A 14642-nucleotide genomic window follows, 5' to 3' on the forward strand; every position below is an offset into this window, starting at 1 on the left:
TGTGTGTGTGTAAGAGAGTAATGGTGTTGGTAATTTACAACACACACAGGCCATCAGCTAAGCATAAACTAAGCCAGTGGTTGTTAGCAGTGGCAGAGCAAAGATGCAGAGCTCCAAGGTAGCCACCAAGGTCTTCCAGATTCATAAGCCCAGGCTGTATCTCTCTGGAGGACTTGGTATTTCTTTATAAAAATGTTTTCTTAGGAACTGAGTGCTTTACCTAATGACTCAGTGCTGGATTTTAAGAAATCCACTTTAGGTTTATTTGATTTTTCTTTTAGCATGGTTCATTTATTTCCGCTATATTTGGTTTTGCCCTGAGATGTGTATGTTCAAGAGAATTTTTCACTATCCCTTAAGAATTAGCTTTTACCAAGAGTCTAGTTCTACCTTTGGCAATTGAGGTATGAGATGAAAGCTAACTGCTGAAGATAAAGAAAGAAGAGCCTGTAAATTTACCTTTGTTATCTTCACTAGGCTATAAACGACTATGGGGCTAGGAGGACTGGTTCTTTTCACTGTGGTAATTCCCATACGTAGAGCTTAGTGCCTAGAATAGGATAGGGGATGGGTGGATAAAGGGATGGGTGGAAGGAGGGAGGAAGGGATGAGGGATTAGATGGAGAGAGGGATGGAGAAATGGAGGGAGATAATGAGGGGGGAATGGAAGATGTGGAAAAATCATGAATAGAGGCAAAGAGTGAAGCATAAGCTCTTTAGTAACAACTTTGGAATTAAACATACTTTGTTCCAAATATGAACCTGCCGCTGGCTAGTTATACGATCCCTCTAAAGACCCAGTTTCCTCAGCTGTAAAGTTAGGACAGGAATAGTAAATCCTCATAAAGCTGTGGGGAAGATTAAACAAAATAATGTATGGGAAGAGATGAACACAGTGCCCGGCATACTGTAAACTCCCAATAAATGGAAGTTATTAGGGAAACCCTACCTTGCTCAAAGATGGCCCATGAAGATGTGTGAGGATGTAGGGGCAAGAGGCCCTTAACTTGTCTGTATCCTGGGCTGGATTTTACTTCATCTTTTCTTTCCTTCTCTCTCCCACAAGTATTTGAGGAGACAACTGGGTAGGAATAACACTATTTATGTAAGCTTTCTGATTTCTCCCTGACCTCTCACAGGCTTTTCCAACCATCAGGACACAGCTGCTCATTTCCAGGACTCATGTCTCACTTGCCCACGGGCCTTATTTCCTTCAATCATGTCACACAGGATATTAACTTTTTAGGAATATTTGGACTCTGACCCCTCTGCTCCCACTTCATTAGTTCATTCCTGTTTTTACAAAACACACCTTATTGGATTAGGTGTTAAAATAAAATCGAATATCCCAACAACTGCTACCTTCTGCAGGCATGATGGAACCCACGAGCACCAGCTGCTCTGCTTTCTGTTCTAGAACTGCCCAAGAGATGGGGCAAAGGCTGTACAGAAAGCTGCCGTGAAGCTCGGTTCTATCCACGCCCTCCCCATTACTCGGCTCCCACACTAGCTGGTTAAGAAAATGAAGGAATAAACTGCAATGACTGTGAAATAAACATGAAGGTCTTTTTATATCATATGTTGTCCTGAATAGGGAACTAACAGGGATGGCAAACGCTTATATTTTTGAGCATCTGCTCTATGAGGTAGGAACTGGCTGAGTGTTTTTTGAATGTGACCATCCTCACAACCCCTCCTCCCCCTGGTTCAGACAATTATATCTGTTTTACAGTTGAGGACAACTGAGTCTTAGAAAGGTTAAAGGAGCCAATCCAACGCCACAAAGCAAGTAAAGGAGCCAAGATCTATCTGACCTCACAACCCACAATTTCTCCCTAATTCCGGGCCTTCTCCCGATTCCCAGTGGGGAATATTTAGCTCTGGCAATGCCAAGTCTCCTTTGGTTCTTATCCTGAAGTCACCCCAAGTATTGCCAAGATTCCTCTTAGGAAAAATATGGTGTCTGATTAAAAAAAAATCATGCTAAGATGATAATGAACTACCAGAGGCACACCATCAAAGCAAACCATGGCTTTGGTGTTTATCACCATTGCTAATAGTGGAAAAAGTGTCAAGTTCTATGCAACCTGGGTGGAGGGTCCTTTGTGGCTCTTTGAAAGACATGAATAGCGACCTCTGGCCAGCCAGAAAGGCGGCTGTGTCTATCCACTTGGGAACCAGAGTCGACAGCAGTATGTGACAGAGAATGTACCACCTTTCACGGTTCTAATGTAGAGCCAATCGCCTGTGTTTGTGTCTGTCTAGGTCCCTTGGATAGTCACTCCACCAGTAAAACTAGAAGCCCCGCTCAATACGTTATAATGGCCTATATGGGAAAAGAATCTAAAAAAAGTGTGGATATGTGTATATGTATAACTGATTCACTCTGCTGTACACCTGAAACTAACACAACATGGTAAATCAACTATGCTCCAATAAATACTTTTAAAACAGAATACTTTCAAACTTCAAAAAAAAAAAAATACCCTAGGAGCCCCATGAAAAAGCAGTGAGCATCTGGTGGGTCTGGAAGCTGTGTTAATCCAGTGACAATCACTCTAGGCCTTTTTGTGTCACTAACACAAACACCAAACAAAATTCCTTGCATTCCTGGTAGAGATAATTAGGCACAAAGATGAAGAAAAAAAGAAATGGCAAAGACAAGAATAAAGGAAGAACACTGATTCACCACAGGAAAAAGTCCAGTAGTTAGCTGGACTCTGCTTTGTAACAGATCTTTCTGTAAGTGTGGCAGATAACCCAAGAACTTCCTGACCTTGGACTGGCGCCATGAAGGGAATAATATTTCCAGAAGGATGAACTGTTTCTGAACGGTATCCCCCCCCCAGGTTTCTGAGCACAAATCAGAGCATTCTCTTTTGCACTCCCTCATTTTTATGTTGCCTAAACATCTCTTTGTCTCTATCTCTTTCTCCAGTCCTTTCCCTACTTCTTTGTTTTCCAAGTTTAAGAAACACAGCAGCAGAGCAGATTTCTAACTCTGAGGTCATAGAAAATCTCTTCATCTCAAATTGCACGAGGGCTTCTTTCAAAATTTCCAAAGAAGGTATCGGGTACACTTAGGCAGCAATAATTCTCATTTCAAAGCTTTGGCTGAATCATTGCTTGCCTTTAAATCGTTACTTCAGTACGTTAGAAACACTGGATTATAGGGAAAGGCAAAAAAAAAAAAATAGTAGACAAGATTTACTTCGGGAGTCTCCACTCTACTTCTGCTGATAGATTTGTAAGCTAGAAGGTTTGTGAACTGTAAAACTCCAATGTTTCATCACCATACCCATAGCAGAAAGCTAACTGGTGGTGATATTTCCATCCCCATGGTGCTTATGAGCAATGGGACTGATGACTGGTACAGATATGTCAGCTCTTAAAGCAGTGAAGAATGCAGGAGGTTGTTTAGTTTAATAACTATACTTAGGAGGGTAGTACCCAAGATTAAAAAAATGTAATGGCTTCTCCAGGACCATTCCCCAAACTCTGACTTTGCTTGTTTCAGGGAACAAGGTGGGTTTGTTCACCCCTGTATCCCCAGCACAATGCTCGGCACAAAGTAGTCGTTCAATAAATATTTGTTCAATGGAGGTTGAATGAAGACAAGTTGTAGTTATAAGGCATTATAGTAAAGAGCACTGTAAAATTCTAAATCCAGGGATGAAGAACATTTTGTATCCTTTTACATATGGACAAACAACATTAAGGGATTCTAAAAATGTTCATCATTTCAGTGTTTCACCATCCTTGCTGACTGAATGCTCTCACCTACATTTTTCTTGTGGAAATATAAGTCTTGTCCCCTGTAGACTTCTCACGGCTTCTTAATTTATAGTTAAAGACAGTTCCTGTTTTGTGACTTATAGAGGTGCTTTGTCTTGGGGACTTAAATTTGACTCAAGGTATTTTCCTAATATAATTCACCTTTTCTTTCTTTTTGAAAAGATTCAGTTCTGTGGATAATTATCATAACCTTCAAGGAACCACAAAATGTCAGAACGGGAAGGGCCTCAGGGATCATCGAGCTGCACCTCTCATTCCTTCCTTTGTGATACCCTTCCTTGGAGCTCTATCCTCCTGCCAGGTGGATGGGCTGAGTCCACATCATACTGGGTTGAATGTGGGCATACAAAATGCTAACATACCTAGGACAAGAGGTCTTTATTAACTTCACTGAAAATAGAATGGTGTAGAATACACAGAGCACACTACTTATTTGAGACATTGCATGAGAAAAAGAGCAGATGCCTATAAGACAATAAAAGCTAGCCACTGTTACTACTTTAGCTCTGTTGGATGAGCAGCCAGAGTCATCTTTCTCCAAGAAAATCTGACTGTTCCACTCCCCTGTTTAACTCCCCTTAATGGCTCTCCATTGCCTATAGGACGTAAAGTCCAAACAACTTAACTTAGCGTACTGGGCTATCCTGGAGCTGGCCCCTGTCCCCCCTCTAACACTAGCTTCCATTTCTTGTCCTTTCCTTTGTGTCCATGTTTTTCTTTCTACCTGTAACTTCTCTTCTCTCCCTTCTTCACCTGGGTAACTCCTGCTTATGTGTTATGATTCAGCACAGGCATCACCTCCACCAGGAAGCCTTCCCCTCAGCCTCACACTCCCACAGAACCTTGTGCTTGCCTCACTCACAGAAGTTACTGTTTTGAAATCTTCCTCCTATAACTGGTAACTCCGTTAGAACAGGTTTTGTCTTCTAGTCATTTCTGAGGACCAAATACAAGCAGACTGCTGTGCATGAAGATGCCCAGTGCATTTTTATGTTTTACTGAATTGAGATGTAAAACACTTTCTGCCGTATTTTTTATTGTGAAGAAGGTTAATTTCAGTCAGTGGTTTGTATAATGACTTTGCCAGGGTCCAGGCAGAATTATGCGGTCTAAAAGGCTGTCCAACCACATCGATGTTAAGAAACAAGGAAAGCTTCCCTCATCAAGTGACATGATGAGAAGGTAGATCCAATCCCTTGATTTTTACCCCAGATTCATGCAACAGCTAAATCTACGCTTGTAACTTCTACTACCAGCAAAGCTCATTTCACAGAGGTCTGTGGTTGATATAACAGGTGATGTGTAACCATGGAGAGGGCTCTCATTAGAAGAAATGAAGATTTAAGCCCCAAGGCAAGCATACATGTGATGTTTACCCTTGTTGATGTCAAAATGCTGCTGGGGACAATTCTGATCACTAGGCCAGCACATTCCTGGGTAGAGAAATAGCAGAGGCTGCCACTGAGCCAATCAGGCCCAGCTGTTAAGGAACAGGTCTTGGCAGGTTCTTCTGTCCATCAGTGGAAGAAAAGAGAGACACAGTATAATTATGCATCTGGATTTACCAAAGAGGATGACAATAGTAGTAGTATTACATTTCTAAGGACGTCTGAACATGGCCTCCAAATCTGGACTCAATTTCTGTGGACGTCAGTGAGCTTTGGTGTGCTTTTGCTTTGAGCACTTAAAAGTTAGCATGGACAGAGCCAAAAGGCAGCATATGGAAACTTTGGGAACCCAGCAAAAGATAAACCAATATTTAGAGAGCATGTTGAAACAGTAACCCTTAAGACAAGTTGTCAAAGGGGTCGGTTCCTGTAAAGCTTTGAAAGCTCCATCAAGTAAATTAAAACATGGTTGTGTAAAAGGGCAACACCTTCTGCTGTGGCCATTTTAGGCTAATATAAAAGAAAATTAGGAATTGGAAATCATTTGCTGCTAGTCCGCATGGATTTTGTTAGTGTACAATAAAATAGGCATTCTGCAGTTTGCTTTTAAAGAGGAGGCTCTGTGATCTTTAAGATGTTTTTCCTTAACTTTCTCATTTCAGATAGGGATCCTCAAACTTCTTTTATAGTTCTTGCTGGTCCTAGGAACCACCCTAGGTCGGAGAAAAGGGAATGGGATTGGGGTGGGGGGCAGAAACCAAGTACTATTCCTGGAATTATGGGCTTCTTTCCCCCCCTTCACTGTTTATCTATTCTGCACCACTCAGCTGTTCTCTGTTGCAGAGAAATAGAAGTTTAGTTTAAAAAGTATGTTAGAACAAAGCTGCAGAAATTGCCTGGAATTTCCTTCATTTTCAGCCATCTGGCTTTCATTGCGTAGTTCTTTCCCCTCCTCCACGTACGTTTACCAAATCTTTTCAACACACGCTGGCCGAGCTATCAAATGTTTATAATTAATAACAGTCAGACTCCTTTTTTTTTTTTTTTCTTTTAAGGGAGCGCTTTCTGGCTTTCCTTGGCTGCTCATGTCATAGCTATTATAAACCAGGGAGATGGTCAGTAAAGCTTAATTATTAAGACGTAGTTGAATAAAAGAGAAAATTTAATCAAATTTAAGTCCTGAATACAAACTAAAAATATTTCTCACCAAAAATGAAAGGGGAAGGAGAAGAGAATTAATTTTTCTAAGTGTCTACTATGATCCTATTTTAGAGATGAAAAATCTGAGGATCCGAAAAAGTGTATGAACTCTTGAAGGTCACAAAGCTAAATGTGACAGAGCAGGATTTGAACACAGGTCTTAACCTACCTGCGGGTTTTTATTTTGGTGGTCTCAGGGATGGGGAAGATGTTTAGTGCATGTTATGAAGGGAAAAATCAAGTTGCCAAACAATATGCATAATCTGATCTCATTTACAAAGGGAAGAAAATCTTATACATTTGTATATGTTCATGTATGTATACAAACGAATGGAAAAAGGTCTGGAAAAGTACTGAACCATTAACAGTGATTTTCTGTGGGGAGAAGAAGGGTGTGGAGCTGTAGAGTGTGGTGGTGAAAGGGGAGAATGTGCCTTTCTTTCTTCACGACTTCTGCTGTGCTTGCGTGTCAAAGGATGAGAATATTCATGTATCACTTGTAGAACTCTAATGCTTGGTTTTTAAATGAGGAACAGGAGGCTGACCACTTTCCTAACGACTGATCTTAGCTCCTTTTTGGATATTTCTTCCCTTACATGGATCTAACCCACCAGTGAAGGTGGGCAGGGTTGGGGGGCTTCTAGACACAGATTACTCAGAGGGTGGTAAAGGCACCTAAAATAATTTTTCTTCCGTGTACTGATACCTTCTTTGCTATCAACTTGGATGCAAAATTCTCTCAATTGTCAGCTCATAAGCAAAAATGGTCCTAATTTCTTCTGGCCAATGGTAGGCCAGGTTGTTAAGGGATTAATACCTGGCCTCACTGTACTACCTTCCAATGCTCCCGACAATCAAACCCCTCCCTGGGTGTCCACTCTCCCCTCTGATAAAACTTGTCTTCATATTCTTACTCCGAGGATACTTTGCCATACATGGCTGCTAACATAAAGGGTTATTTATCTTAAGGCTACTTATGTTTTAAATTGATACGTAAAGCCTTAAACATAAAGAAGAGATTCTAATAATAACATTTTCTGCCCCATCTGTTGGGTGGGAGAGACAGGATAAGAAGGATGGAGGGGAGAGAGTGAAATTATTAGGGTCTAAGCATTGCTATGGAAAAAATTTGACCCTAGTCCTTATACTCATTTATTCAATAAGCACTTAATAAGCACCTACTTCGTGTCAGACAGTATGCTAGGTGCTAGGTGGATAGAGAGTAGGATTAAGACATAAAGCTGATAGCAAGGACTTTAAAATCTAGTCCTCTTCCATACAGATGGCCAACAGGCACATGAAAAGATGGTCAATATCACTCATTATAAAATGCAAACCAAAACTACAGTGAGGTACCACCTCACACTGGTCAGAATGGCCACCATTATAAAGTCTACAAATGATAAATATTGGAGAGGGTGTGGAGAAAAGGGAACCCTCCTACACTGTTGGTGGGAATGTAAATTGGTGCAGCCACTATGGAGAACAGTCTGGCGGTTCCTTAAAAAACTAAACATAGAGTTACCATATGATCCAGCAATCCCACTCCTGGGCATGTATCTGGAGAAAACTCTAATTCGAAAGATAGATACACCCCAATGTTCATAGCAGGACTATTTATGATAGCCAAGACATGGAAACAACCTAAATGTCCACTGACAGATGAATGGATAAAGAAGATGTGGTACATATATACAATGGAATGTTACTTGCCATATAAAAGAATGAAATGATGCTATTTGCAGCAACATGGGTGGACCTAGAGACTATCATACTAAATGAAGCAAGTCAGCCAAAAACAAATATCATATGATATCACCTGTGTGTGGAATCTAAAAAGCGATACAAACAAACTTATTTACAGAACAGAAATAGACTCACAGACATAGAAGGCAAACTTATGGATACCAGAGGAGGAATGGGGGGTCGGGGATAAATTGGGAGTTTGGGATTAATATATACACACTACTATATAGAAAATAGAGATACACACTACTATATATAAAATAGATAAACAACAAGGACCTACTGTATAGCACAGGGAACTATACTCAAATCTTGTGATAACCTATAATGGAAAAGACTCTGGAAAAGAATACATATATATGTATGTGTGTGTTTGTGTGTGTGTGTGTGTGTGTGTATAATATATATACATAAAACTGAATCATTTTGCTATACACTTGAAACTAACATAACATTGTAAATTGACTATACTTCCATAAAAAATTAAATCTACATTAAAAAAATCTAGTCCTCTCCAATAGACAACTACTTTTTTCTTTTACGTGTCCTAAAAAATGCAAGCAGTCCATGTGCACACACAAATTGGTACAATCAAAATACCTCCTGTTTGAGAACACGGCCTTCCTGCTGTGAACAGCCAGGCATGAGAATATATCTCCCTGAACCTGGTGAAAGTTGGACATGTGCTTCTGATACCAGCTCTGTCAATCACACAGAGGAAATCAGAAGGTGAGTTTCATCTCAGAAAGATTGCCCAGATAGGACGTTCCCTCTAGCGTCTTTGGTATTCTCTGTGTGATCTGATATCACACACAAGAAGAAAAGCAGCTTCTTTTGGTGTTCAGTAAGACAAATAACTTGCTGGAAAAGCTACTTCTCTTAACCAGTGCCACCTCTTAGAGACATAAGCCCAGTGACCAAGACTCAGAACATCACTTCTGTATATCCCACAGAAAATGCTATGGTTTTTTTTTTTGAACACATGGATATCAGCACAAGCCAAGAAACTAAAAGATAGTATACAGAAACTAGCAGCCCATCAGGGAGTACAGGGAGCACTGTAAATGTGCAGGGAACACTGATCCACGAACAATAAGAATTGTGAATTAAAGATTTAAATTAGTCCCAAATGAATAGAAGGTGCTTGGGAAAACGACACACTGCCATGCCCCTACTAATACATTTTCTCTTTCATACACATCTGACATCAACATTCCAAAGGAGGGATTTTCCCCGATGTCAGACTGGAATATTCCACAGGAGATGCACCTCTATACACTTCCCATTTTTAAGATGAAACTCTGTTTTGGCTCTTGGATGGGAGGTAAAGAGAGTGAGTCATATCAGGCCACTTTGGCCCCCTTTGTTGTTTCAATCAGCATCATTCTACAAACACTCAGCTATGTATAGTTGGCCCAAGAAAACCATGCCTGCGCCCAGTAAGATATCCAGCCTGTCAGTCTGACGGTTCGCTGGTGGACATTAAAGCACTGAGTTGACCTGGAGCAAATGCAATAACGTTAAGTCCAAAAGAGTCTTTGTCCTGGAGACAAGGTTGTAAAAGGTTGTAAATTAAGCTTATCTAATTTAACCGTAATCAGTACTTGGAGGGTGGGAAGTCATGTCTTGTGTCCTATTCCCTCTGCTGCCCTAGGAAGGGAGGGGTTTAGGGGTTGTAAGTCCCAGAAGATGTGCAGTTTGTCCCAGGTACTGACTCCTCGGCCATGCCCCAGCTCATCACAGCATTTGGATGTCATTACACCACTGGAATGTGGTTAGAAAGACCCTCATGCTTGTTTTTAAAGTGACGGTAAATAAGCAGAACAGAAATGGTATCAATCATCAGCACAAAGCAGCAGTAACAGCAGTCTAATGCTCCTGCCTACAGAGCCATGAAGAGTTATGGGATTACTGGAGCAGGACGTGGTGACCTCAGATTATCTCGTGCAGCTAATTTATTTTGCAGATATGGAAACAGAAGGGGCAGACATCTTGCCCAGTGCCACACAGCTAGTGGGTGGCCGAGCTAGGATGAGAGGCCGGGCTTCCTGACCTGCTAGCCAAGGCCCTTGCAGGCTGTCCCTGCTGTATGCCTTCTGCTTCTTCCTATTAAGGAGACTGAAGTCAAATGGAGGGGTTTGGATCCCTTGCCAATGCAGCAAGGTCTTAGACTCACTGATAAACAGTGAGGTCAGGACAGAGATGTGCACAGGGATAGAAAAAGAGGTTTCTCAGGATTCTATGCACTGGATCTAGGTTTTTCTTAGCCCAGCTCTTGACTCTGTTTTGCTGGCTATTACTCCCATGGGTGGGGTAGTGCTCCAAGCAGTGGCTGACTGATTTTCTGGTTGCCTTGGAGAATATGGCACTAGTAGCCCTCGTCACTTCTGCATTTGAAGAGGGAAGCCAGGCCCACCCTTCAGATCAATATACAGAATAACTCTGGCGATGAGCAGGAGAGTGTCACTGTGGGATGGCGCCCTGAGATGATCCCAGGAGGCCTGCAGTCTGTATCCTCTAAGTCCCCGAGAAAGGCATCTAGTTGGCTGAGAAGTAAGGCAAGCAGCATTAGCTTGGCCAGAAAACTATCGTTAATTCCTGTAGGCAACACATTGCTTCTTACATGACACCTTGCAGAAACAGAAGAAATATCCTTCAGAAATAGCAACCCCCTGTGTATGTAGGACATGATCCGGGAACATTCTTCAGCCCGTCAGCAGACTTGAAAGTCTGGCTTTGGTTCCTTAAATGTCTCCCCTTTGAAACCAGAATCATAGATGAGATGGTTTAGCTTCTACAGAGACTTGCTCCAAACACGTATATGAAGGAAAGTCTCTCAAAACCCCATAACGTTGCGTAGGCTGAAGCAGTGATTGGATGGATGAACTAAGACTCAAGGTTAGATAATAATGAGACCCAGGCAGGGATGAACAACGAAATGCTCTAATTGATTTTATGCATGTGGAATGACAGACGCACACCCCCGATCATGCTATAATGAATCCGCGTGCTGTGTGCATACAGATTTCATGGTGGGTCAATTATACCACCCAGATCCTTCAGTTCCTGCAATCCACAAGCCAATCTGTTACCAGGGTGGGAGGGCTCGGGGCACAGGCTGAAAGGTGGCAGAGACCATAAAGCCTGTGGTCAGTTCACATTCCCTACAGGAGGAAGCAGCAGTGGGGCCTGTGCACATACCAGCCACACCACGGGGCTTTGCCTCAGCGCACAGAGCATGAGCTTCTGGACCCTGAGCATGACCGCTGGGCTGGAATTCCAAAGCCCTGGTTTCAATTAAATTCAAGTGGATTTGACTAAAAGTTTGAACTGATGCTAATTGGTTTTCAAACCACTGGGTAACAATAAGCGTTCTGGTCTTGCCCATGGACAGATGTACCCTGTTCTGAACATGCTCCTGGGCAGCAGAGCGGCCAGTGCGCCCCTTACCTTGCTGGGCAGGGATCCAAACTGCAGGATTTCAGGAGCTGGGGCGGCCGCTGGCTGGTCACGCACAGGTTCTCATCCGCGGGCTCCCGTGTCTGTTTGTTCAGGCAGATCACCACCGCCTCCTGGACACCTGTGTACAGATCACACTGTCAAGGCCAGAGTGGGCATGTGGGCGGTGAGCAAGTGTAGACAGGGCAGCTGGTGGGAGGTCTCTGCGACTGGGAGGACTCGCTGCGTGTCAGGCAGTTGAAAGTCCAGGGCTGCCCATCTCGTCAGGCATCAATCCGTCTGGAGAAAGCACTCAGGAGTCTGTGCCCCTTAAGAAGGGCAACTCCGCCAAAGTGGGGAGGCTGCTCCCAGCACTGCTGAAACGCTTAAAAAGATGCCACCCGGCTATGCAGCCGCCAGTGCTGAAACAGGATAATTTAAAGCAGAAGGAGAGCAGGATGACCAAAGTAATGACCCCAAGACCTTCACCCATTGTATTCTAATCAACAGGAGATGAGGGTATTTGGAAGGCAGGCCCAGAGCTGTGTTTGAATGTCCAGCATTCTGTAAATTGCTGTGCTTCTGGGGCCTTGCATCTAGGGCTTTGCTGGTTTCCTTTTGATTCGGGTTCATTTCTTTAGTGACCTAGAGCAGCTTGGCAAGTTGGAACAAAGAAAGAGAACAAGATGCCTAATGACGAGTGACACCCATGGAAGACAATGTTCCCACTGCCACCCACATGCCCCTAACTACAGACCTAGTAAAACAGGAGTTTGAGGAGTGAATGGCATACAGTTACTTGGCGGCTCTTCCAAGGTGGGGTGTAGGATCTCTCATGGAGACTTTCATGGGACAGGGACACATGGTTACATGTGTCCAGATATAATGGACATCCTTGTCTTGTTCCTGATCTTAGAGGAAAAGCTTTCAGTTTTTCACCGTTTTGTAGGATGTTAGCTGTGGGCTTGTCATATACGGCCTTTATTACGTTGAGGTACGTTCCCTCTATACTCACTTTGTTGAGAGTTTTTGTCATGAATGGATCCTTAATTTGGTCAAATGAATTGAATATCATTAAATTAAATTAAATTTAATGTAATATCCAGACATTTCATCCTGCTTCCCAGTCATAAAAGCAGTAGCAAAAATCCTCTGAACATTATTAGCCAAGTATTGAGGCTAGGATCCTGACATGCCCCATTCAATGCTCTCAACAACTCCATGAGGCAAGCACCGCTTTTATCCCCATTTTACAGATAAGGAAACTGAGGCTTAGAAGGGTGAAAAAACTTGCTAAGGTCATACAGTTGATAAATGGTGAAACTATAGTGGCTGTGCCTTAGCACTGGAGCTTTAATGACTGACAACGTTAACATTCAAAAATACTAAGAGGATGTTATATCTGCTGGAGATCTTCAGGAATAAACTAGACGTTTGTCTGGAATCATCTCAGCAGAATTCAGTTTAAAGAAGAAGAGAGACAGGACATTCCTGATAATTTGCTTTCAGTCTTTCATAGCTATATATATAAAGATATGTACATCTAAAGGTACCTATGTGTTGTTAAATATTTGTATGCAGTTATAGCAGAGTATGTGACAATCCATATAATAGTTTTATATATAAATACACGTACATTTTCTTTTTAAAATTTTCTGCATTGCTTCATCAGATAGTACCTAATATAGTACGACAGACCTATCACTTCTCAGCCCTGTCACTTCCCTCCTCCTATCTACCCTGTGTTTCCCCAAGAAGTTATCACCCCAATCAACAGGCTAGTGCTTTCCGAGGTGATGTTACACTGACTTAGAGAGGTCACTCAGCAAGCCACCATTTAAAAAGTGACTTTTTTTTTTTTGCGGTACACGGGTCTCTCACTGTTGTGGCCTCTCCTGTTGCGGAGCACAGGCTCTGGACGTGCAGGCTCAGAGGCCATGGCTCACGGGCCTAGCCGCTCCGCTGCATGTGGGATCTTCCCAGACTGGGGCACGAACCTGTCCCCTGCATCGGCAGGCAGACTCTCAACCACTGTGCCACCAGGGAAGCCCTAAAAAGTGACATTTTAAAGCCTGAATCAGAATCGCCTTTTTTCCTAGTAAGTCTGACAAATCAAACACTAAAAAAAAAAAAAAAAAAAAAATCAGTCACAATATTTTCCCTGTCAGCTTTCTTTTTTCTAAGCCTTTTACGAGCTTCAAAAATTTAATTTAAATATATCACGGCCAGTTCAGGGTGGAGCATTTGAGATTTATGCTAGACATTCAAGATATTCCATCATATTCTGGAATGCTAAGTCCAGGGTGTCCTCCTGGTTTCAGCTGGAGTGATCCACTTGAAATTCATGGTATGATGATATAGGAAAACACTTCACAAGAAACTGTTGATATCTTCATTGATACTTCCCCCTGGAACAGTCTGGCATTATTAAGGTCATGATGACAAGGCGCTAGATGAGGTGAACTGTTCCATACAGAATCCAGAGCTGTGATTCTGTTTGAAATTAAGGTTTCAATTCATTTCCCTGCCTGGTAGTATTCCAGAGATTCTAAATGTTACTCTAAAATAAAATATATTTTGGCTTTAGTCAGCTATTGAAAAGCTTATGAATTCGAGTTGGCAATCCCTGAGGCAGGAAGTGACCACAGGGCTTTTGTCACCTGCCTTACTTGAAAAGGCTTGCTTGGGGCAGGGCATGTATTGGGGGTTTATGAGTAATGTGACCTGTTTCCACTTTGTGAAATCCTTGTTTACAGAACTGAGGTCCTTTCGGGACTGCATGGAATGGGATTGCAAGGGTTAAAGTTTCTAAAATGACATCAGTAATCTTCTGAGACACATAGAACACATTTACATGACCCCAGCCAATAATCTTAGCTCAGGATAAAAGTCACCTTCGGGTTGGTTAAATGCTGAGATTAAGAAGCATTCTAGAGTTACTACCTTCTAATCTAACGTCTTCTAGAAGGATGCCCTCGGCCTCTGCAACACTGCATTCAGGGTCTGTTGTCATAGCATTCCTAGATGGGGGGTGCGGGAGGCTAAGGGCACAGCTCCGTTGTAATGAGGGAGGAT

The 14642-nt window shown here is 42.4% G+C and overlaps 1 protein-coding gene across 3 annotated transcripts in view; it reads right to left on the reverse strand.

Annotated features, from left to right (window-relative positions):
• Positions 1–14642, reverse strand: part of ADAMTSL1 (ADAMTS like 1) — a 475434-nt gene that overhangs the window by 219090 nt on the left and 241702 nt on the right. For all 3 annotated transcript variants that reach the window (XM_060102066.1, XM_060102065.1, XM_060102068.1), the window contains one exon: positions 11580–11709. In XM_060102066.1, the coding sequence (XP_059958049.1) occupies positions 11580–11709 (130 nt within the window). The remainder of the gene's footprint in view (positions 1–11579; positions 11710–14642) is intronic.

This window comes from Mesoplodon densirostris, chromosome 6, assembly GCF_025265405.1.
Source record: "Mesoplodon densirostris isolate mMesDen1 chromosome 6, mMesDen1 primary haplotype, whole genome shotgun sequence".
NCBI classification, from domain to species: domain Eukaryota; kingdom Metazoa; phylum Chordata; class Mammalia; order Artiodactyla; family Ziphiidae; genus Mesoplodon; species Mesoplodon densirostris.